Consider the following 25304-nt stretch of genomic DNA (forward strand, 5'->3'; position numbering starts at 1 on the left):
ATTGTATTTCAACGAAATTTTTTTATGCTTAAGCATTTATACCTATAATTTTAATATTAATCAGAAATTAAATTTAAAAAAATTAATTTTGGATTTAAAAAAAAAATTAAAATTTGTTTGTCGAAAATTAAAATTTTCCAAAACTTGGCATTGAATTTTGGTGTTAGATGGTGATTAGTGATTTCTACAAAATGGGAAATCAATTTTATTTTAAAACTTTTGTTTCCAAAAAATTATTGATAAAAATTAGTTTTTTTTTTTTAAAACGGCTCTTACGATTTTGAATTTTTTTTCTAAAAATGCATCTTAATATATTAAATAAAACTATATACTTGGTTTGTGGGTCAATTTGATTTCAGATGTTGTGCTATTGCTTCAAAAACGAATTTTATGTTGTTTTTGTTAAGCAGGTACCTACATTTCCCAGATTTCTATATAAAAAATCTTAAATCCCAGTCGTGCATTTTATTTTTTTTTTTTGTTGAATATAAACAGGAATCAATACTTAAATTTTACTTATCTTATTCCTGGACACCCTGTATATTATTTTTAGTTATTTGTAGGTTATCCGTAAAAGTTAAATTTTATTATTTTATATATTTTTTCTCTTTTTGTTATTAAAAGTAACAAATATAATAGTTATTAATTTCGCCATACAACTGTTAGGTATCCAAGATGGAGTGTAACTCGCATAGAGAATTGAGAAATTGTAGCTGTTCGGTACATTATGTAATGAAAAGTGATGACGGAAAATCGTTAACTCCACTCTATGCAATAAACTGTTCAGGTTTGAACTTTTATAACCTTCCGTCATATTTACCGCCAAATACAACAATTTTGTATGCAACCAATAACAAGGTAAGATGTATTTCATTTGATATTAATTGTTTTTAAATCAAATTTATCAACATCTTAAGATTTCAGATATAAGTCCCTTACGAGATAACGAGCGTTACAGAGACGTGATCGATGTTTATCTCGATAACAACAACATTCGCACTATTGATGTATTAGAAGCTGGGTATTGGCTTCGAAATTTTCGTGTTCTGAGCTTAAAACGAAATCTTCTACAAAAAGTAGGTAGAAAATAGTTTCTTTCTTATGGTTTGTATTGTTGTAAACAGATACCTTCTTGTAAACTACTGTCATCTACCGTCGTTTGCCACCATCTGCTGCAATCTATTGTCATTTGTTATCATCTCCTGTCAACTTCTGTTATAAAGCAATTATCACCTTTCACCTTCTATCTGTTACTTTTCATATGTCACCAGTCTTCTTAAACCTGTGATATGTTATTTGTGACTAGGGTTGCCAACTTTTTTAAGAAGGAATAGAGTATATTTGATTTCAGAGACGAAAAAAAAGAATACATTTGAAAAAAGAAGAGTACCATTTATTTTAAGTCTTGAAAATTTATTTATTTTTTTTTTTTTGCTTCTTACAGTACATAACAATTTTTTGATGTTTTTAAAATATGTGTATGACTAAACGTTCAAATTCAAAATTCAAGTACATTAAGAGCTCATTTTTGATTAATTTCAACGAAGCCCTATTACTCTCCTCTCACCATTTCATATTCAAGACCGAAAATACTGTCTCAGTGAATGCTGAAGTGGCAAGAACAGATAGAATATGACAATTTTTGCAGTTATCAATATAATTCATCGAAATAAAAATATATAAGAAGGTTAACTCAATTTTAAATACTTTGATATTTTACAAGAAAAAATCTAGTATTTTAAGGTCCTAACAAAACAAAGTAAAATAGAGAACAAAATTTGAATAAAAAAAAAAATTTAATTTTAATAAAAAATTAAATTTTAAGTTTGACTAAGAAACAAACACAAAACAAATAGGTCGTCCTAAAACAACGACAAAAATTATTAGTTTTTTACTCTCTAAATTAAAATTGTTCAAATTTAGAAATTATAAGGTCGATATTATTTAAGCCTCGTTTTTTTTTTCATTCAATTCTAGCTTTAGAAATATGAAAGTTATCCACCAATTTGTAAACGTGAAGATGCTTATGTTTATGGGGTGGTACACTCAGCCTTAAGCCTTAAAAAAAAAGTATTTTGACGTACTCTATCAGAGTCATAGATCATAGAGTACACAAACGTGAAATAGAGTACAATACACTTTTTTAGAGCACGGTTGGCAACCCTATCTATGACCCGTCATCTTTAACCTGAGACTTTTCATCTGACATTTGCTTCTCACCATCATCTTCCACCTATCATCTGACATCTGTTATCATTCTTTTGCATTCTGTTTTGTACCCTTTCAGAACCTTTCAGAATACAAAAACTTAAATAATATGGTAAGATTACCTAATAAAAAATTCGAATTTCTTAAGAAAAAAAATGTCATCTTGGTTATTTATGGAATATTCTCAACAATGTTACACCATGTAAAAGTCATGTAAAATTTTTTAGTACTTAGTTGGGCAAAAAAGTAATATTTACTTTAAAACTGATGCAGCTGAGTTAAAATTTTTGAATGCATGGTTATTCAAGGTTCCGTAAAAAAAGAAAAAAAATGAGAAAAATTAAGATTTGTAGTCACGGCACATGAAAAACTGTCACAGGGTGACCATTTTTCGATTTTTTTTTCGAATGCCCATAACTCACAAAATATATGGCTGCGATTTTTTTTTTATTATTTTTCTGATAACTGTCAGCACCTACTCTATCTACCGTTTTCGTTTCGACGTTGACTTTTGGGACACCCTGTATTAAAAACATGAACATTTCCTTGTAACAATTTTTGTCATTTAATTGCGTACTTGAATTGGAGTTTAAAACCATTCTAAAAGATGTTTTGTATTTTTGAAAACATATATTACATTTTTTTAAGTTTTAAATGAAACTTAAGAAGTTATATCGAGGGGCACGTTAGTGCCCAGCCAAGTTCTCTAGCTACTTTTGCACTGCACCCTTATTAAGAGGAAACAAATACAACAAACATTTTCGTTCCCCTCTTACTTCCACATTGGTGGACTTGACAAAGTTAAGTTAAGGGATCTTTAGGAATAGAAGCCTGAAACTGTAATAGAAGCCTGAAACTACGAGACAGACAGTTCAGCAAGGCTTCAAACACAAGTACAAGTACAAAACGTAAGGTCTGACATACTTTTATCTTTACCTCTGTAAAGGTAGGGAACGAGGATCCCTTGCGCAGTTTTCAATCAAGTGGGTGTAAAATCTTGATCAATATACACGCTTTACATTGCTTTCCCTTTACTCAGAGTATATCCTGAGATTGGTTCTACAATACAAACAAAGGTTGATCCTTGAGAATCAACCTATTTCCGTTAATTCCATTAATTCCATCATGACAATGGTTCCGCGCTAGGTACATTCGTACTTCGCACTTGCTTCGCTTCACGTCAAAGACGTCCGACAACAAGCTATCCGGTTCGATGATAAATCATCTCACTCAGTGTAGACCTGTATTGCTTTCCCGTTACTCAGAGTATATCCTGAGATTGGTTCAACCTTTCGATCTCAATGCTACCGAGGTAGTCATATCACATCTTGAAAGCTATTGGTTTTTGTCATATCACTTCGTGAAACACTCACAAATAACCTACTTAACCCCCAAGCCGCGATAAGGCTGCTTTCCCTTGGGGGAGCTCTTCGCGAGAGCAAGAAACAAGCTTATACTTGATTAGGGTCGCTTTTATTGCCGCTTGGTTATCAATGAAAAAGGTGATAACAGCAGGTGATATCGCCATCATGGATATTTGTTAAGCAGCATTTTTCACTGCCAATATTTCGGCTTTTAAGACACTGCTATAATCGGGGAACCTGAAAAAACTGGCAAGGTTGAGGTTTTCTGAGTAGAAACCTGCACCAACCAGCGTTACCACTTGCAGAATAAAAGTCGAAGTAGATTTGAAGAAAAATGGAAGTAGATTGAGAAAAATCGAAGTAGATTTCAAAATATAATTTTTTAATAAAAATCCATCTTAAAAAAAAAATATTTTCTTAAATTTATTTAAGTTAAATAATTTAATTAGTAAAAACAACTAAAACCAAAAAATTGAATTCCTTCAAACTCTATATTTTCGGTATAAATATTATTTCAATACATTATTTTATAACAATTTTTAGTCAAATATTTGTTTTTCTGCAAAAAGAAGTAGAATTGGCTTATATTTTGATAATTTGAAGTAGATTGTAACAGAGATTTTAAAATGAAGTAGAATTCGTTATTTTCGTGATGGTGCGAAGTAGGAAGTAGATTTAATTTTTTTTTGAAAAAAAGAAGTAAATCTACTTCAATTTAAGTAAAGTGGTACCACTGGCACCAACCCCAGTGTTCATTTTCGAGCCATCAGTGGAGATGGCGATAGTCGACTCATTAGAGTAAGGTACACTGTTTTCCTAATCTTGTCTGTAAGGGAAGTTGGCATTAAAAGACTTGTTGAATTCTAGGTAAGGGGTCATGTATCTAATCTGTACTAACGTACAGATCGCTGCAGTGCCGTTATGACTTGTACTCCAAATAATGTTGTTTTGACTGAGTCGTAGAGTGTAATGTTCTTAAACGAATTAAAAGAAGCGTGTTAATAGTTCAAGAGTAGATTTAATACTAAAATATAATTAGTCATTTACAATGTATAAAAGAGTTAGAGTTACGTGGGAGTGTATAGGTAATACATTATATATGTGTGTTACATTATACTAAATACATGAATACTACACATCTCCCCTTTTAAGAATTCAAAAATAATATAAATTACAAATTCAAAATATTATTTAATGTGATTTTATGATGCCATATCTGCTCGGCTTCAATACTGTTCTACCATATCGAGTTGTTGTTAGATAGTTGGGATGTGTTTCCACGTCAGAGTTTCTTATGGATTCTTCTCCCCCTTTAGGTTCTTCACTAGTGGTAGACACAGGAGTTGATTGTGAATCAGCAGTAGGCTCCGGAATATGTACGTCATTTTGTATTTTAGGAAGATCTTTTCTGAAAGAATAAACAAGGTGAAATGAATTTCTTCGAAAAGTACCTCTTTCGGTCTCGACGTAGTATGAGCGTGGTAGATTAGCTTTGTTTACAATTCTGCCCCAAACGTGCAGATCTCGAACCCAAACGATATCATCAGGTAAAAAGTCCTGACGCTTGTGGACGCCTCGTCTCTGGTCAAAATTCTTTGCTTGGTTACGTTTTAAGGCTTGTTCTTTGAGCTGAAGTTCATCATAATTAATCAACTTGGGACGCAATTGCTCAGATGCAAGTGGTAAAGTCGTTCTCAATCTTCGGTTCATCAGCAATTCAGCAGGGCTATATCCATTTGCAGTTGGCGTTGCTCTATACTCTAAAAGAGCAAGGTAAGGATCTTCGTTTTTTTTCATAAGGAGTTTAACTGTTTTCACGGCTGATTCAATAAAGCCATTGCTTTGTGGAAATCTTGGGCTCGAGGTGATGTGCGTGAATCCCCATTCTCTGGCAAAATTTCTAAATTCGGACATCTCAAGCTGTTTGAACTGCGGCCCATTATCGGTTCGTACTACCTCTGGGATTCCATGTCTGGAAAAAATAGATTTAAGTTTAGAAATAATGCATTTTGCAGATTGATTTTCCAATAAAGCTATTTCTGGAAAACGCGAAAAATAATCGCTGACTACCAAAAAAGTTTTTGATTGGCAAAAGAAAATGTCAGCTCCGACCATCTGCCATGGATTCTTTGGTGTTTCCGTTGGAATAAGTGGTTCATGCCTCGGGGTAGTATGTTGAATGCATACTTCGCACCCTTTGACGACATGTTCCACCTGTGCTGCACATCCCGGCCACCAGACCGATTGCCTTGCCCGCGCTCTACATTTATTGATACCTAGGTGGCCTTCATGGATTCTGGTTAACATCTCGTTGCGCATTTTATGTGGAATGACTAAACGGTTGGCATACATCAGCATTCCATCATTAATCGCCAGACTATAACGGTCATTATAAAATTGCCTTGCTTCTGGAGAAGTTTTTTTTTTTATGGGCCATCCATTTTGCACATACTTTTTAACTTCGTTTAAAATCGCATCATTTTGTTGGGCTGTTTTTATTTCATCAATTTTTGTTTTTGTTGCTGGTATGATGGAGATAATAGCTTTCACGAAAGTGCTTAGGTCTTCTTCGCTTTCTTGGCTTTGGTTTGATGACACTACTGGGCTTCTGGATAAGGCGTCAGCTGCAATTAAATCTTTCCCTGGGGTGTAAAAAATTTTGAATAAGAACTGCAACATACGCATTCTGAATCTTTGCAACCTGGGTGTCAACTCATCTAGATTCTTGGAGGTGAAAATCGGAACCAATGGCTTATGGTCCGTCTCAATAAAGAATGACATACCTGTGACATAATCCCGAAATTTTTCGCATGTCGCCCACGTTATCGCCAACGCCTCCTTCTCTATTTGAGCGTAACCTTTTTCTGTCTCAGTCAAGGTTCTCGATGCATAAGTGACTGGCTTAAGAAATCCGTCACTATCTTCCTGTCGCAAGACAGCTCCAAGCCCAAATGAGGAAGCATCAGCCGAGATAATAGTTTTATGGCTTGGGTCAAACATTTTCAGCACGGGTTCTGTAATTAAAATTTTCTTTAGATTTAAAAATGCATTATTTTGACTCACACCCCAGGTAAAGCTGACGTTGTTTCTCAGAAGCTCATTCAGTGGATGGCATATTGTTGCCAAATCGGGAACGAATTTGCCTAAATAGTTGACTAGACCTAGGAATCTTTTCAATTCAGTTACGTTGCTTGGAGTTGAGAATCCGTCGATCGCTTCTACCTTGGATTTTCCTGGATGAATACCTGTGTCATCTATTCTGTGTCCGAGAAATGTCACGGACGTAATGCCAACTTGAGTATAAAAATCTATTATTGCATTCTAATTTTCCATCAAAGGAACCAACTATTTTTAAATTTTCACCAACTGGCCCAACAAGATTGCGATCACTGTCTTTCAAAATAGTGTTAGAAAAAATTTTATTAAAAACTAACAGGGGAATAACATTAACCGGAGCACCGCTATCAAGAACAAAATTCACTTTTACACCATTAACGGCAATGTCTTCGGTCCACTGAGTGGTATTGCTAGTTGCTTTAGTGTGAAAGGTACCAATAAAGGTTTCATTTATATTAATGTGTGCTCGTTGCTCGGCTACGCTATTAATATTTTTAACAGAGAGTTTATTAGATTTGCAAACATAACTGAAATGATTCCACTTGTTGCATTTGCTGCAGCGTTTCCCATATGCAGGGCATTTGTGTTTGCTGGGGTGGGGATCATTACCACAGAAATCGCATTTCTTTTTGTTGTTGTTGGAGGTCCGTTGTTTCATGTCATTTTGCCTCTGATGACTACTTGTTGTTGGATTTTGCGACGAAAATCGTTTTTTGTGAACTGTTGCTGACTCGTTCGATGATTGTAAACGGTTGATTGATGGTGATGACGTATTAAGCTCTTGCTGCTGACGACGAACGGAAACATTGCTGCGAATTGTAGTGATGGCTTTGTCAAACGTTAGAGATGGTTCTAGTTGTAGCTTTTCGGATAACCCTTTATCCCTCACACCTACCACCAACCTATCTCGAATCATTTCATCTTTGAGGTCACCGTGATTGCAGGTTTCAGACAATCTATAAATTGCGGTCATGAAGCTCTCCACTGACTCACCTTCTTCTTGAAACCTGGAATTAAATTTAGCTCGTTCAAATATAACATTGTGCCTCACAACAAAAAAATCCTCGAACGCTTGTAGCACTGATTTATAGTCCTGACTTGCTGCAGGTTTCAAACGAAATGATAAAAAGATATCATCGGCGGCGTCACCCATCACATACATTAATGTGTTTATTTGGTCCTCTTGGGATTTTGCAGATAACCCGGACGCGATTCTGAAACGCTCGAACCTTCTTTTCCATCTACCCCATTGCGAAGGGTCATCAAATGTAAATTGATTAGGCGCTTCGACCGCGTAATTGCTGTTGTTCACAGTAACTTGTATATCATCCGGCATTTTAATCGTAAAGCAAATTAAAGAATGCGCGTATTCTAAATTATTTTACTTTTTTTTTTCTCTCGCGTGGTTTCTACTTGCACCGCTGCCACCATGTAATGTTCTTAAACGAATTAAAAGAAGCGTGTTAATAGTTCAAGAGTAGATTTAATACTAAAATATAATTAGTCATTTACAATGTATAAAAGAGTTAGAGTTACGTGGGAGTGTATAGGTAATACATTATATATGTGTGTTACATTATACTAAATACATGAATACTACACATAGAGCACTGTTTGCTGCTAATTCTTGTACAAATAGATCGGATACCCGGTTTTGTCAAAAAATGAGTACGCTTTCACACACACCCGGCAGCCGCACAGTGTGGTAATTCGCCAATCTGACTGGACAAAATAGAAAAAAAAAAGTTTAGCCACATGATTTTAAATCATGAGTTGAGCTTCTCAATACAATGGGTAACTGTAATTCATGTTTGGTTTTTTTGTTTTCATCTCGGATTAGCGTAAGCTAAGCTTGAAAGTTGGTTCTTGTCAACAGTTGAATGGAGATAATACAAAGTATTCTATTTTTCGCTTGAGTTTGGTTGACGATTAAAAACGCTGTGGTAGTTTTTTTGTTGAAATTGTTTTTTTTTTTAATTGTTAATCTACATTTGGAGGTAAAGTATTATAATTTTTATTTGTTAATTACCATTGCAACTATTTAAAAAAAAAAAAAATTCTGTAAGAAGGCTAGGAAGTGCAAAAAAAAATATTTTTGTTTTTCAATTAGAGGTAAAGTTAATTTTTCCGCATTTTTCCGGTCTGAAATTAATTAATTAATGTATTGTGGAGTGTTGTCATCAAGATTAGCTATTTACATGTCTCGCGTTTTCTCGACCGCCATACAACTTTTTTCACTTTTCAAAATGAAGTCAAGATTTTCAAAAAAACAAATTTTCGAAAAATGTGTCAAAACTGCCAAATAAGATCGAAAAGACAGTTTTTTGATCTTTTAATGAGCAAGTATCATCTTTGGAACATTTTTGACAATAAATAAAAATTAAAAACATATATAAAAGTTTTGTGCTTCAAGTTAAGCGAAAAAAAGACAAAAAAGGTGGAAGACACTTTAGACCGCTCTTTAAAGATGAATTTCATTTTGCTTGACCAATATTTATGTGATAACTGATAACTAAATAAACAAAAACAGTAGATAGTGAGACAAAAGTAGAAAAGAATTTTTAAAAATGTAAAAAATATAACAAACGGAAGGTTAAAAGTCTCCTAAGTTCACCTATCCATTAGAAAATAGTTAAAATCAGAAAAATCGCTCTCCGCAAAATTAAAAAAGCATATTCCAATAATAATACAGTAAAATAAGGAGAAAAAAGGGGTAAATCTCGGAATGAATGTTCGTAGAAATTTTTTTTGTTCAATATCTTCCTTTTTTCATTCTATAAAATATCTCAAAAGTCTAGAAAAATCCCATGTCCGCTTGTCGCGATTTCAAGGTCAAATCGCGAAATGGAGATTTTCAAAATTAGCAAAAATAGGCTATGGTGTTGTATACACATATGATACATGATTTCAAGGTATTTTTTAATGCTGATTCCAAAAAATCTAAAATCAAGACAATCTGACGTCCTGTTTTTCATCTGTCAACTCATATTATTATAACAGTTGCAAACTTACTGCCGAAAAACCCTTAAAAATTATGGTAGATGAACCAAATTTTGCATGAAGATTTTAGAATCCATCATTATTAAAAATCAAAACAATCCATTACAAAAAATATATATACCTACGAAATAATGGTATTTTTTGATGGAGGGGCAAATTTTAGGATATGCACTAAAGAAGATTCTTGTTCATCTTAGGAATATGTGCTAATAGGCTAATATTTTCATTTTGATCTTTGTTTGGATATTCTTTAACTACCCTCAAAAATCTAAAAAAATCTCATGTCCGCAAGTCCTAATTTTCTTGGTTTGAAGATAAGGTGCAGATTTGAAAAAATTGAAAAACTACTCTTCAGATATTTGTGTCAGATCAGAATAAGGTACATTACTTTTCAGGGATGGTCATATTGATTTGTTTGTGGGTTTTGTTGGAATCAGCGTTAAAAAATACCTTGAAATGGTATGGGTTATGTTGGTATACGTATAAGAATAAAGTTTTCTTATTATTTTTTTTTAAATCTGCACCTAACTTAGTTTAACCTGGAAAATTAGAACTTGCGGACATGAGATTTTTTTAGATTTTTGACATAAGTTATAGAATATCCAAACAAAGATAGAAACAAAAAAAATTAGCCTACACGGTTAAAAATTCTGGAGTATTTTTTAATACAGCTCTTGTATTAAAGCAATTTTCAATACAAAAAATATTACATTTTAATACTTCCAAAATATTAAAATTATTTTTAATCTTTTTTGTATTAAATTTCAATATTTAAGTATTAAGTTCACTACTTGTAATACAAAAATTATTGGAAAATAATCTCCGTGGGTTAAATTCTAATCTTGTATTGAATTATAATACCGCTGTATTACATTTTAATACAATTGTATTAAAATATAATAAAAATTCATTAAAAACTAATATAAAAAGTATTAATTTGTAATAAGAGAATATTAAATTTTAATCAAACGTCAGTAGCCACAGTACACATAATAAGGTAATATATTCCGAACGTTGTCTAAATTTGTTTGTCAAAAATGGCCACCAATCTGTGAGGTCGGCCTTTAATTTTTATATTTTAATCGCGGTAAACAGGAAATTTGTTTTTGTGTTAATTTATAAAATGTCATTTGAAAAAATTATAAATTAAAAAATAACCAATTTCTTTGTGTTTCTTCGCGGAAAATGGTGAATAATTGTTAACAAATTAGTGGTGTGCGTGGTTTTTCGGTTTTTGTGCGTTTTTTTCCGGTAAATAAAAGAAATAAGATTTGGAATATATTACCTTTTTATGTGTACTGTGGTCAGCAGCAGCCATTTTAAAAATGAAAAAAATCCATTGTTTGAGGTACCTTTTCTAAAAAAAAATATAATTAATATTTGTTAATTTGTACTAATTTGAAGGCGCTTTGTGTTTTTTCGAAGCAAAACACATACATTGCAGATGAATTTTGATCGGCAATAAGATTTTACATGCCACAGTTTAAGAAACATGTGAAATAGAGACAATAATATCACCATTATTATATTAATTATGATTAATATTTATTTTCAGTAATGAATTTAAAGAATACTTATTATTAACATTAAATACATTTGGTATTGAATTGAAATATTTTTGTATTATCTTTTAATAAAATTCTTATTAGAAATTAATATGAAAAGATTAAATTTTAATATACAATAATTGAGATTTAATACATTTGGTATTAAATTCTAATATAAACTGTATTACAACTATATTACATTTTAATACATTTTTTATTACCTACAAAATTTTAATATTTGCCTTGTATTAAATTTTAATACATTTCTGGTGTAGACCTATATGTAACCCAAAAAGTATTAAAAAATACTCCAGAATTTTTAACCGTGTATTAGCACTAATTCCAAGATTGTACCAGGATGTTTTTTAGTGCACATCCCAAAATTTCCCCTTTTCTCAAAAAATACCATTTTGTCATAGATATAAATGTTTTTTGCATTGCATTATTTTGATTCTTAATGATAATGGATATGAAAACCCTCATGCAAAATATGATTCCGCTACCATTACTTTTAAGGGTTTTTCGGTAGTAAGATAGCAACTGTTATAATAATATGGGTTGAAAGATGAAAAACAGGTATAACTTTTTTCAGAGACGTCAGATTGCCTTGATTTTAGATTTTTTGGAATCAGCATTAAAAAATACCTTGAAATCATGTATCATATGTGTATATAATACCATAGCCTATTTTTGCTAATTTTTAAAATCTCCATTTCGCGTTTTGACCTTGAAATCGCGAAAAGCGGACATGAGATTTTTCTAGACTTTTGAGATATGTTATAGAATGGCAAAAGGAAGATATTGAGCAAAAAAAATTTCTACTAACATTCATTCCGAGGTTAAACCCTTATTTGACTGGATTATAATACCGGAAAGGATTTATCGAAATGTTCTTTGAGTGAAGGATCAAAATGTATAAAAGATTAAGTTCTGATCCTCTGGAACCACTAAACCACTGGAATTTTCAACTAATGAGGCATTATCATTGATGAATGATGCTTTTCTGTCGGAAAATTTTAAAGAATTTCAATGCAAAAAGCAAGCAAGTGTAAAAGGCCAGAAATAGGTTCACGAAGAAATTTAGAGAATTATTAGCTTGAAAAACATCGAAGGTTATATAAACACAGCTGTTTTTAATAGGCCCTTATGTTTCAAGTTTGCATCGCACAAAAAGGAGTTACTTTTTTAAATTATCTGCAGATATTTTAAGAGGTGATGCCATTTTTTATGATTGTGAAGCATATTTAATTAAAATCATTGCTAAAATTTTAATTTTAAGCATGATATTGAGAAAATAAATCATGTATGTCACCTGTCAAAAACAAGTGTAAAAGTTCTATTTCTTAATAAAAACTAATTATTCCGCCTCTCTTTTTTCGTGAATAGCAATAGAGTTTTTATTTATTGAGATTTTTCAAGCGTTTTTTAAAATAGTTAAGTATATCCATAAGAATAGGTTTACGGAAACATAAATTCAAAAATGCATTTTCTTCATCACTATTTTGAAATTATAGATTTCTTTTTAAAAAATCTTTCTTTTTTATAGAATTTTATCTATTCACATTCATTTGTTTAAAACTGTTTAGAAAAAAAGTCGATTTAACGCGAGTTATAAATTTTGTCCAGCTAGATTCGTGATTGGCCACACTGTGAGCCGGTCGGCTGCAGCTCCAGAACAAGGGATGAAACAAGAATTTTCCTTTTAGGTTTCACTTCGAATTGATCTTGATATACCTAAACAGAAAAAAAAACAACCCCTATCTTACCTCACAATTGACACTTGGGATTAGCGCCATAACCTCAAAGTGATACAGATTATTTTCCGATTTGCCGTTCAATGTAGTTTCCATAAGAAAAAAACAAAAAATACCTCGAAAAACATTTATTTTACGAATTAATTTTATATGAAGGAGTATCAATTTTATTATTGTAAAATGATAATAATATGTGTTTATATCTAAATCAGGTTTAAAATATATCAAACAGTATAATAATACACGGTAAAAAATTCTGGAGTATTTTTTAATACAGCTCTTGTATTAAAGCAATTTTCAATACAAAAAAAATTACATTTTAATACTTCCAAAATATTAAAATTATTTTTAATCTTTTTTGTATTAAATTTCAATATTTAAGTACTAAGTTTTTTTTTGTAATGCAAAAATTATTAGAAAATAACCTCTGTGGGTTAAATTCTAATCTTGTATTGTATTTTAATACCACTGTATTAGATTTTAATATTTTTGTATTACATTTATTAAAAACTAATATAAAAAGTATTATATTGTAATACAAGAATATTAACTTTTAATCAAACGACGCCAGCCACAGTACACGTGTCAGGTCTGCCTTTAAATTTTATATTTCAACGCAGTTAACAGGAAATTTGTATTTAGTTTTTATTTATAAAATGTCATTTGAAAAAATTATAAATTAAAAGTAAACAAATTTTCTTCGTGTTCCTTCGCGGAAAATGGTGAATAATTTTTAAAAAATTAGTGGTGTGCTTGGTTTTTTAGATTTTGTGCGTTTTTCGTCGGTAATTAAAATAATTACGGTAGCTGACATTGGTCGCCAAATTGATTTTTTGACAATTGGGCGACCATTGTCTATTCGGAATTTATTACCTTTTTATGTGTACTGTGGAGGCCAGCAGCCATTTAAAAAAAGAAAAAATCCATTGTTTGAGGCATCTTTTCTAAAAAAAAAATTAAATCAAAAACCGTAAATTTGTACTAATTTGAAGGCGCTTTGTGTTTTTTCGAAGCAAAATGCATACATTGCAGATGAATTTTGATCGGCAATAAGATTTTACATGCCACAGTTTGTGAAACAGATAAAATAATATCAACATTAATATATTATTTCATATATTATTTATGATATTTATTTTCAGTAATGAATTTAGGAAAAGAATACTATTAACTTTAAGTACATTTGGTATTGAATTGAAATATTTTTGTATTGACCTTTAATAAAATTCTTATTTGAAATTAATATAAAAGGATTAAATTTTAATATGCAATACTTGAAATTTAATACATTTTGTATTTACAGCTATATTAAATTTTAATACATTTTGTATTAACTAAAAAATTTTAATATTTGTCAGGTATTAAATTTTAATACATTTCTGGTGTAGACCTATATGTAACCCAAAAAATATTAAAAAATACTCCAGAATTTTTAACCGTGTACCTGTGTATTTTGTCTTCAAAAAGTTTAAGTGTATCGCCTGAAAACAACAAAAAATACCATAAAAAATATAGAAATTATTAAATTATTCTTTTGTTTGTTTTGCTTTTTCACAAATAATAGTAGGTAAGCACTTTTTTTTATTTTCAACAATTTTGAAAAAAATTAGACCAAAATAGTTTCTTTATTTTTTGTAGTATTTGTTGTTGTTTTCCTGCGATTTGCTACACTTTTTGAAGACAGACTACAGACTTTTATTGGCCTTGTAGCTTTGTTCTCATATGAGTGCCATTGAGTTTGGTGTTTGCTCAGTTCTTCAGTGACCGATCTATACTCATCGGCTTCTTCGACTGTGACTTTCCAGTTGTCTTTGTTGTACGATGTGTATTTGCAAGCTTTTTTAGTACATTTTTCTATCATTTTCTTAAGATCTCCACAAATTGCAAATCCTGAGATCATAATTGGTGGTGGTGTAATTTTGTTTGTGAGATAATGATTTAGCAACAGCTACCACATTATTCGCTTCTTTAGTTCCTGTAATCAACTCTTTGTTATTTTCGGTTATAGAGCTTTTCTGATTTCTTGAACGAGTCTCGGAACTACGTTTACGTTTCTTTGTGGTGTGCTTATTTTTCTTTTTCTCAGTTTAAATAAAAGCTCTCTTTCATCAGTTTGATATTCAGGTTCAATATATTTTGGACTTAACTGAAGCTAGGACTCTGAATCTTTGTTGTCAAGCAAGGAAACTTTCTCTTCGAGTTTTTTCACTTGCAGCTGAAGACTTTGAACTAGAACTTCAAGTTGTTTCCTTGCCGCTATTTCAATTTGCCATTCTTCAAAGTAGTTCTTTGATTTTGATTGTTCTATCTCTTTGTCTTCGTTGGAACTCTGATCTGTGATGTCGATCTCTTTATTGATCTTGGCTCCTTTTTAGCTGATGTTTTAAACATCTATAGTATTGTTTGAGGTTGTCGATGATATAACCCCTGAAGTAAATTTGTTTGAACTCCGTCTCTCAATATTTTTAAGCAATAATTGATCCTCCCCAGAATTCATAAGACCGACCTCGAAAGAGAGTGGATTTACCAGTTTCACTGGAGTGCCAAACCAGTTTTCGTCAATAAACACCATATCAATATAAAGATGTATGTACCCATTTCCATTTCTCTGTCTAACATCCACATTGTTTTTGAATAAAAACTAACCCTTTTAGTCTAAGATCCGGCCATAGGACGACCTACCCTCATCGTTATACCAGTTGAGAGTTATATTTTCTGAAAGCCAGTGCCAAGGAAATAAATTGCACATGGGTTGCCAAGCGATATCCTGTCAAGGCATAGGGTTGCCAGGCCTTAAAATTCATTTTTGCAAATTTTTGAAAATGCGACCCTGCTTATATGGCAAGCCTAAGAGTTATAAAAAAAATATAATGTCATAGGAAATTTAATTTAAAAATTTAAATTTTCAGGATTTTTTAAAATTTGAAGTTTGAGTAGGGTAAACAAAGGTGAATTTAGAAAAAGGGCAAAAATCTATTTTCTAAACAAAACGTGATAGAAATAAAATTGAAATTGGATTCGATAGATATTATAAAAATATAAAAGCCACACATACAACAAAAAAATGTAAAAAATCTACAACTCGAGATATAGTCTTTTTAAAGTTATGCTACTGCAATTCGATATTTGAGAAATAATTCACCAAAAATCAGAATGAAAGATTTTTTAATTAATTTTTATGTATGTGATAAATTAGGAAAAATAAAATAACTTGACACGTGTCTGTCAAATTTTTAATTTAACTTAACGTTTTTGCGAGGGGATTTTTTGAAAAGGTGCTTATTTTTGTATTTCAACATATTAAAGGAAAAAATCCCGTCATGGGACGACCTATCCACCTCATTATACCAGTTGAAAGCTATATTTTCCTAAGGGTAGTGTCTAAAGGAACAGTTTGCACATGGGTTGCCTGGCAACATCCTGTCAAGGCATAGGGTTGCCACGCTTTAAAGTTCATTTTTTGAGTTTTTTCGACCACACCACCCTGCTTATATGGTAAGTGTTAGAGGTGTAAAAAAAAATTATGTCAGAGAAAATTACATTTAAAAATTTTAATATTCAGGATTTTTAGAAATTTGACATATAAGAAGGGGAAACTGAGGTAAATTTGAAAAAAGGTCAAAAAGCTATTTCCTAAACAAAGAGTGGTAAAAAAAAGATTGATACTGGAATCGATAGATATTGTAAAGTTATAAAAGTCACACATACAAACCAAAAATGTAAAAAATCTGCTACTCGAGATTTAGACGTTTAGAAGTCAAAACCGTGAAATTCGATGTTTGAGAAATAATTCACCAAAAATCAGCACGAAAGGTATTTGAAATAATGTTTATGTTATTAGAGAGCAAAAACAAAATAACTTGGCACGTATCTGCCAAATTTTTGATTTGACTTTGTTTTTGGCTCCTGTGTATTTTAGAAGAATTACAGATTTTTACAATTCAATTAATCGAAACAGATGTGTACACCATCTAGGCTATCCAAATTGAACTTTTTCTCATTGGTGAACTTAAAAGTTTTTCAATTTTTCATCCCAGAATGTATACTTTTAACCGAGGCGAAGGCGGGAAAGTTTATGCCTTGATAAGAGCACCGATTTTCCACATTTTCTTTCGTAGGAATGGCTTAAGTCCGACTGAATTATTTGCTGCACTTGTCGTTCTTCCACTACCAAGTTTATTTTCACGAAAACTTCTCTTGTTATCAAATTCTCACGAAAATTACTTCATTTTTTGTCACTTTTGGCTCTCTCTTCGATCAAAGGCTTCTTTCCTGATCGTTTTAGGTAACCATACTTGTCATTTTTGTAAATTAAATTATCAATTACACAATCGGACCTTTCTACTCCTCCAGATTTTTCGCGGTTGGACAATCAATTTTCATGGTAAGCCTTAATTTTGCCCATTTCTGCCTGCGTCAAGGTTTTTTCACGCCTTATTTAAAAATAACCGAACAATTTTACTTATTAAATGTTCATAATGGGTTAAATATATTTTCCAACTGTTTTGCTTACTTTTGGTTACATTTGATCTCTTTAAACCACACTTTTAATGTGAAAATCAGCTGTGCCTTTATAATTATTTCGCACCAGAAATTCAAAAAATAATTTTTAAAATTAAGTTTAACGAATTAAATAAAAATAAAGGGTGGCAAACAATCCAGTATGTACTTGTCATCTTATTCGTGCAAGGAGTAAAAATTAAATATCCTTTATATGGTTTAAAAGCGAAAAAAATCGTCTGCCTTTATAATTATTTCGGTGGGTGTATATACAATTGACTACAGCTTAACTTATTTCTAATAAGATAGGTACATTGATTGATATAAAATTTGTTGGCACATATGGGGCCTAACCTTATACAATGGATAAAATATATAATATATATATATCGTTGCTATGCAGCCAAAATGCACTAAGTCAAAAAACATAGTTTTGAGTAAATCGATTTTTAAGATTATTTCTCTTGTGAAAATTCAATGTTAACTGTTATTTGTCAGATAATCACTTTAAACACAAACTCAACATTTTGACATTAGTTTCCAAAAACTTTTTTGGTTTTTGAATAACAAAAATGATAATTATGTGAACAAAAGTAGAAAAAGCCATGACTTAGTGCCTTTTACCTGTAATGATTTGCAATTATTTGTTCGTAATGAATACTTTTCTGGCATATAAAGTTAAAGGAAACAACATTATAGCACAAAAGTAAAGACAAAATCTCAATTATACCTAGTTAAATCAGAAATTTTACAACGTTGAAGAATTAAAAACAAGTAACTATTAAAAGAAGGCTTTAAAAATGGAAGTAATTTAAAATAATCTCTTCCATCTAATACATCTAGTTCTGGAAGGAAATCTTTTGTCTAACATTTTGATGGTAATGATGAAAACCAAGAATGAAAAATTTCAGGAATGACACCTTTCTTACAAATGAGGCGTTCATAATAATAAAGGGTGAAGTCCACTTCTCTATACATAAGTCGGATTTTTAAAGGTCTTTTAAATTAAGGGTTTTGTTCTACATAAAATAATATACAAGAAAGAAATCTGTGAAACCTTTATTTCAAAAGTTCCTTTAGTTCTTGAGAAAAGGCTTTTCAAAGTTCAAAATAATGCACAAATTTTAAATGGACTTAACCCATTATTACTCTGAACACCTCATATATCAATCAGGTCTTTCTCCTAGTTGTGCTAATTTAAGAGGTTCGGTGTACCCAGTACAGTCTTGGCCATTTTTTTACCGGCAGATAATTAGGAACAGTATTTCTCCCTCTTCGAAAATTCTTAAAACGTTCAAGTTTCGAAAATTGTGGTCAAATTCATATTAAGTTTGAAGTATTCCCGGTTTATTTTTTTCGTATCGAAAACATTTAATTTGAAGCCAGTTAAGAACGAGAATTCTAATTCATTTTTAAAAGGTTATTAAGATTCATATAGAAAATTCAATTCAATTCGTCTTTACTCGCTGATAAACTTATAATTTGTATTAATCTATTTACATTTGACCGCTTTTTTCTTACATTTACCTCACAAGATACTTTGTAAGTCATTTTTCAAATTTAAAAATGTTGTTTTGAAGACAGGAAAAATGCACTAAGTCTCATTAATGCTTTCTCTTGCTATAAACTGGTACTGATTTAATTTTTTTTGCGTTACAGGTAAAAAGCACTAAGTCAACTTAGTGCGTTGTGCCTGTATTAAAGTTATTTTTTCTGACTTCGTGCAAAAATATACCTCAAATAATTCATAAAGTACACCGAAAAAAAAAATTGATAATAACAGCTATCAAATTAACATTTTTCAGTGACAAAAGTCGTCCAACAATTAAAATATCAATTTTGATATTTTATCATATCATTTTCACATTTTTTAATTTCAGATGGGATGGTGAAAATTTCACTTTGACAATTAAAATATCATTTTGACATTTTTTTACGTTTAAGTGGACAGTGAAAATTTCACTTTGACAATTAAAATATCAATGTTGACTAGATTTTACGTTTTAGTTTATTATAATGAAACCTATTTCTTTCTTTTTCTTTTTTATTATTTTTATTATTAAAAGAATTTTCTTTCTTTTTTCAAAACATTACTGAAAGGGAATATTCTTTACAAAATAATGATCATATTATTTTTTCTATTATAGGTGATATAATTGTTTTGTTATTTTCTCCCAAACTATGTGAAGTAAAATCTTAGTGCCGATCAAATTTTATCAGTAAATCATACATTTTACTTCGAAAATACACAACGCGCCTTTAAATTAGTACACATTAAGAATTTTGTATTTAATATTTTTCAATAATTTGGAATGAGAAATTGATATGAAAAAATGATAATAAAATATCAAAAAAAATTCCAAAATGTGACATTTAAATATCATCCTGATAATAAAAATGTTGTTTTAACATTTTAAATATCATTAAACACATTTTATAGAGCATTTTTGGCTGATATTTAAGAAATGTTAATTTGATATTTAAAAAATGTTAAATTGATATTGGTTTTTTTTTTCGGTGTACGCCAAATATTTCTTAGTGTGGTATTTTACTAGATCGATATCATCATTAAATCTAAAAATCCTTAAAATATGACTTAGTGCGTTTTGGCAGCATAGTGACGATATATAAATATAGTACATGAATAGGCTTAATTTTACAAGTCTGCTGACTAGGTTATCCTCGGGGTGTTCCGTTCCGGCTGTCCGGTTGTAAGAAATTATTTATAAATGTTTAATTTGTCATCAAAACCATAAATAAAATGATTCATTGGCTTTTTGGGACCAATCACAGATTTTACTGTCTCTTCGAAAAAAACACCCTTTCACCAAAATTTTTTTATGAAAACTCTTTATTCTTGCTTTCTATCCTAAAATCAATGTTTTAACCAAATTTCATTAGGGTGACCCATCATTTTTGTTTTCACTCAAAAAAACACCCTAATAACCATGATATTTTTATAGACTTTTTATGTACTTGTTTCTTATCTTAAAAGTAACATAATTGCTAAATTTCAATAGGGTACCACTAATATTACTCTAGTAATACAAACTTTTTCAAATATAGCCATATTTTTTTTACTTCTAAAAAAAACACCCTTTCACATAAAAAAAATTTATAGACTAACATTATTCGTAATTTCCATGGGAAAGAGAACATATTTAATGAATTTCGTAAGGGAACCATTTATACCATTGATTTTATCGGACTTATTGCGGATTTTTTCCTATTTCCCAAAAAAACACCCTTTAACCTAAAATATTTGTATAGACTGTTCTTGGTTTCTGTTATAAATGAAACATTTTTACCAATTTTCATTGGTGTAATAATTTTTTCCTAGTTTTTGTGGTACTAATTCCGAATTTCATCATTACTTAAAAAAAAACACCCTTTCACTCAAGATAATTTTGTACACTTTATAGATTCTTAATTCTTATACCAACCAAAACACTTACACAAAGTTTTAAAAATTAATAAAATTTAAGTCCGCTGCTATGATACCATCCTCACACACAACTTAACCTATCAAAAAACACCCTCTCACCCAAAATATTTTTAAAAACTTTATGAAGCCCTTGTCAATGTTTTATTTTAAACCTTCATCCCAAATTTTGTCAGTGTAGCATGTTTTTCACATGGGTTTTGGTTATATTTTACTTGTTGAAGTCAAAAAACAAGCACCCTTGTTTTTAATCGGTAATAACTTTTCTTAGAGCAATCGTATTGACTTTATTTTTATGTCATTGGATTCAGCATGACAACATGTGTCATATGATGATATTCGACAAACAATTTTTTTAGTATAATTTAGACCTTCAGCCCCTCCCTCTTGACCGCGAAAAAACACCCTTCCACCCAACTTTTTTGTATAGACTTTTTTTGTACTTGGTTCTTATCCCAAAAGCAAGCTTTTTGCCAAGTTTCATGAGTGGAACAATTTTTATTTTTATTTCTTGATTTTATGTACTATTTTACTTTGTTTGTAATTTTTGTTTAGAATATTTTTTTCAAAATTTTGAGTTTGAAAATAAATTTTTCAAAAACTATTCTTTGAAAGAGCTTTATTTAAAAACGCAAGAAAGTAAAAGTTATTAGCTTTCCAAAAAGGTATTGGAAGTTATTGTAGATATAACCGTCGATTTTTAATAATTTTTTTTCTAATCTAAGTAAATTCCTAGAAAATTTGCCCTCCAGGCTAAAAAGAGGGGAATAAACCACTCTAATAATTTTTTTATTTTCAAAAATTATTGGCACTGATCTAATTGCAATTTTGATGAACTAAATAATATTGAGATTGAAGCAATTTACAAAATGCGCAAAAAGCCGGTATACTGTATTTACAAAATTTGGGTTAATAAAATTGGGGTAACAAAAAAACCATTACCATCTTCTTCTCATTATTTTTTAAATAAATAAATACATTTGTATTTATGTGTTACTGATATAATGATATAAACATTAAAAAAAAACATGAATGATTGTTTTTTTTACAACCGAACGGGCGGCTTGCTTGGCGGTGGGAGCGGACTAAACGACTTTGCGGCCGGCTGGAAGTCGTAATTTTTGTCCAAAAAAAAATATAAAAATACGACATAGTAGGTCTGAATGTGGGCTACAATTTTTATGTTAATAATTTTTTCGATATTCATCACCCAAAAAAAGATTATGTCAAAAAACAAATTGCATGTCCTAAATTTTTTAATCTTTTAATCGATATTTCGAAAACGGTTCATGATACACAAAAAATGTGTATGCATGAATTGTAGAACTCGTTAAAAGCTACAAAAAAGCTCCTTGTAAAATTTTCGCATCTCGTCAGATAGTAGAGTTATTGTCAAAAAACCAATTTTATCCTTTTTTTCAAAATGGCGGAAAAAGCTCATAGGAAATCTTGGTCGAAAACTTCAAGTTAAGCTTTTTTAAGCATCCTCTACAACATATCCAAAATTTAGCTTTCTCGGTCATTTTGCATTTCCAAATGTATATAATGACTGGCCTACAGATTTCGCACACAATTACAAAACTAGATTTCATATTCTATTTGCAGTGGAAAATCTGAGAATTTTACACAAAAATCTCAAAAGTCAATAGAAAACGACATTAGACCAAAGATCATATAACTAAACCAAAGATCATATAACTAGTAAAGATGTCGCACGTAGAACAAACTTCTGTGCTTGAAATTTTCTACCATCAGATTTTACCCATAGGTCCAAAACATGTATCCAAGAATTAAATTGTTGAGAAACATTTTAAAGTTTTTCGATGACTGCGTAGAAAAGAGAGGGTTGATTTTTATAGATGAATTTATTTAATGGGAGGAAGCGAGATATTAGTTAAATGTTGATACGAATAAGGAAAAGAAAAAAAAAATACATTTGTCTGCGAGAATGTAGGTACCTATGAAATAATTTTTTTTTGTTAAATTATTCAGGAATCTGATATTAACACACGATTCAAAATAATAATTTAAATAAGAATAATTTTAGATATACATATATATGACAAGAGTGTATGAGCAAAATTTTGGGAAAATGAATTTCAACCCTCAAATTGTCAATAGGTCCAAATCATTATAATGCAGAAATCCTTCGCAACATTAAAAAAAAGTTCTTATCATGAGTGGGAAAGAGAGAGTTATTTTTAATAGATTTCTTAAATGCAAAGGACCGAGATGTAGGTTGAATAGGAACAAATGAAAACAAAAAGGATCGTTTTGCCGTGCGGGTATATATTTTTTTTACAACTGGATTGCTTCGCACAAGCAGGGCGAAGACGAGATGGCTAGTTTTAAAGATTGATGAAAAAAAGAAGCAAAAACAACTTTTGCAAGTGACTGTGATGCGTTCTTTTATTCGACGATGTTAACTATTGTTAACAATAGTTAACTTTCATCGTTCCTAAATGAGAAAAAAGTTACAAAGTGTAACATCGTGACGTCACAACATCGTTCCTAAATCCAGTGTTGAAGTGTCAAATAGTTACATTTTGTTACTTTTTCCAACTCAGCTTCTGGACTTGAGTTTTAATGTTAATCTGTCAAACACAACTAAATGGGGTAGAGAGGGGATGATGTGAGAAGAGAATTTCTTGTTTGTTTCCATATTTGAAATTATTGAATGCATATTTTTGTTTCAATTTACTTAGAATTCAATTAAAAAGAATTATTTCAGTACCAAATTAATTTTTTCTTGTTTATTCATTCATAAAATTAATCTCAAAAATTTTTCTTTTGACAGATCAACAAAATGTAACATTTAGTCGTTCCTAAATCAAAGTTAACATTTTGTAACAAAATGTAACAAAAACAAATACAACGATTTTTTTGACATAACAACAATAGTTAACATTGTTCAATAAAAGAACGGACCACTGTGTGCTTGAGGTGGGTAGGTATAGGTAGGTATACGTGTAAGCAGAAGAAGGTTGATAAGTTTTTTTTTTGGTTTTAATTTTTTTTCGATGGTAGTTAGATATTTAGATATTTTTTTAAGTGGAGGGTGGTTTTCTATTTCTATATTTTTGTTTCCTTTTTGAATAATCGCAAAGGCACAGGCGCATTGCTTTTAGGTGTAAGTACACACGTAATATGTAGGTAGGATTTTTTTTACCTTTGCGATAGCAATCGGCCTTGAAAAATGTAGTTCATTGTATTTTGGTTGGAAAAAGAAATTCAAACAAGTGGTAGGTAGGTAGGTAGGTAGGAAGTGATAAAAATGATCATTCTTAGTTTGTTGTTATTTTCTTTAGTGGGGTAGGTTATGTAGGTATCTATTGATATTGAAAGATTTATTTAGTGTGGATCAGGGCTGTAAAAAGTTCTATTTAAAAATGCATTTGAAATTAAAAATAAATGATTGCAACCAAAAATATTTTGCATAAAAAAATGTTATTGCAACTGAAGAATACCTATTTGGATTGAAAATTAAATTTTTATTGCAACTGAAAATATTTTGCACACAAAAAAAATTAAAAATGTTGCATTAAATATTTGTTCATGATCTTAGGCGATTATCTTTGCATTTATGTTATTTTGCAATTATTAAAAATATACTATTGGAGATACAAAAATCTTCTATAACTTATTTGAAAGGTAATAATGTAAAGGTGAATACCACAAAAGGATTCTTAAAAATTCAATCATTAAATAGGGTAAATAGGGGTAAAACGAAATTGCAATAAAGTGACTATTTTCTAAAAGCAACGTTGTAGAAAACTGATTTTTTTTTAATTGGTAGATACATTTATTGGAAGGCTAACGAAGGTATTGAAAAATTCTAGAAAATTTCAAAACTAAGTTATAAACGATTTTCTTAAACTAAAACATGAAGTAGACCTTTGACATAGTTGTAGGTAGGGGACATTTTTTTGACAATTTGAAAAATGCCATTTGAATTAGCAATTTTTCGGAGCTTTCAAAAAATCTGAAATCGTGTGGCTAAAATCTAAAAAGGTTTTTAGTTTTTCAAAAATTCATATTTTGAAACGCAGAGACCCTTAATTTTTTTTTTCATTATCTTTCAAATGGCATTTTTCAAATTGTCACCTTTGTGGTATTCACCTTTACATTATTACCTTTCAAATAGGTTATAGAAGATTTTTGTATCTACAATAGTATATTTTTAATAATTGCAAAATAACATAAATGCAAAGATAATCGCCTAAGATCATGAACAAATATTTAATGCAACATTTTTAATTTTTTTTGTGTGCAAAATATTTTCAGTTGCAATAAAAATTTAATTTTCAATCCAAATAGGTATTCTTCAGTTGCAATAACATTTTTTTATGCAAAATATTTTTGGTTGCAATCA

At 30.3% G+C, this 25304-nt stretch overlaps 1 protein-coding gene across 1 annotated transcript in view; it reads left to right on the forward strand.

The window, feature by feature from the left end:
* Positions 1 to 25304, forward strand: part of LOC129921440 (protein singed wings 2) — a 267225-nt gene that overhangs the window by 168739 nt on the left and 73182 nt on the right. Inside the window, exons 4-5 of the mRNA XM_056003266.1 lie at positions 667 to 858; positions 918 to 1076. Of these exons, the coding sequence (XP_055859241.1) occupies positions 667 to 858; positions 918 to 1076 (351 nt within the window). The remainder of the gene's footprint in view (positions 1 to 666; positions 859 to 917; positions 1077 to 25304) is intronic.

The sequence above is a fragment of the Episyrphus balteatus genome, chromosome 1 (genome assembly GCF_945859705.1).
Source record: "Episyrphus balteatus chromosome 1, idEpiBalt1.1, whole genome shotgun sequence".
Classification (NCBI taxonomy): Eukaryota; Metazoa; Arthropoda; class Insecta; order Diptera; family Syrphidae; genus Episyrphus; species Episyrphus balteatus.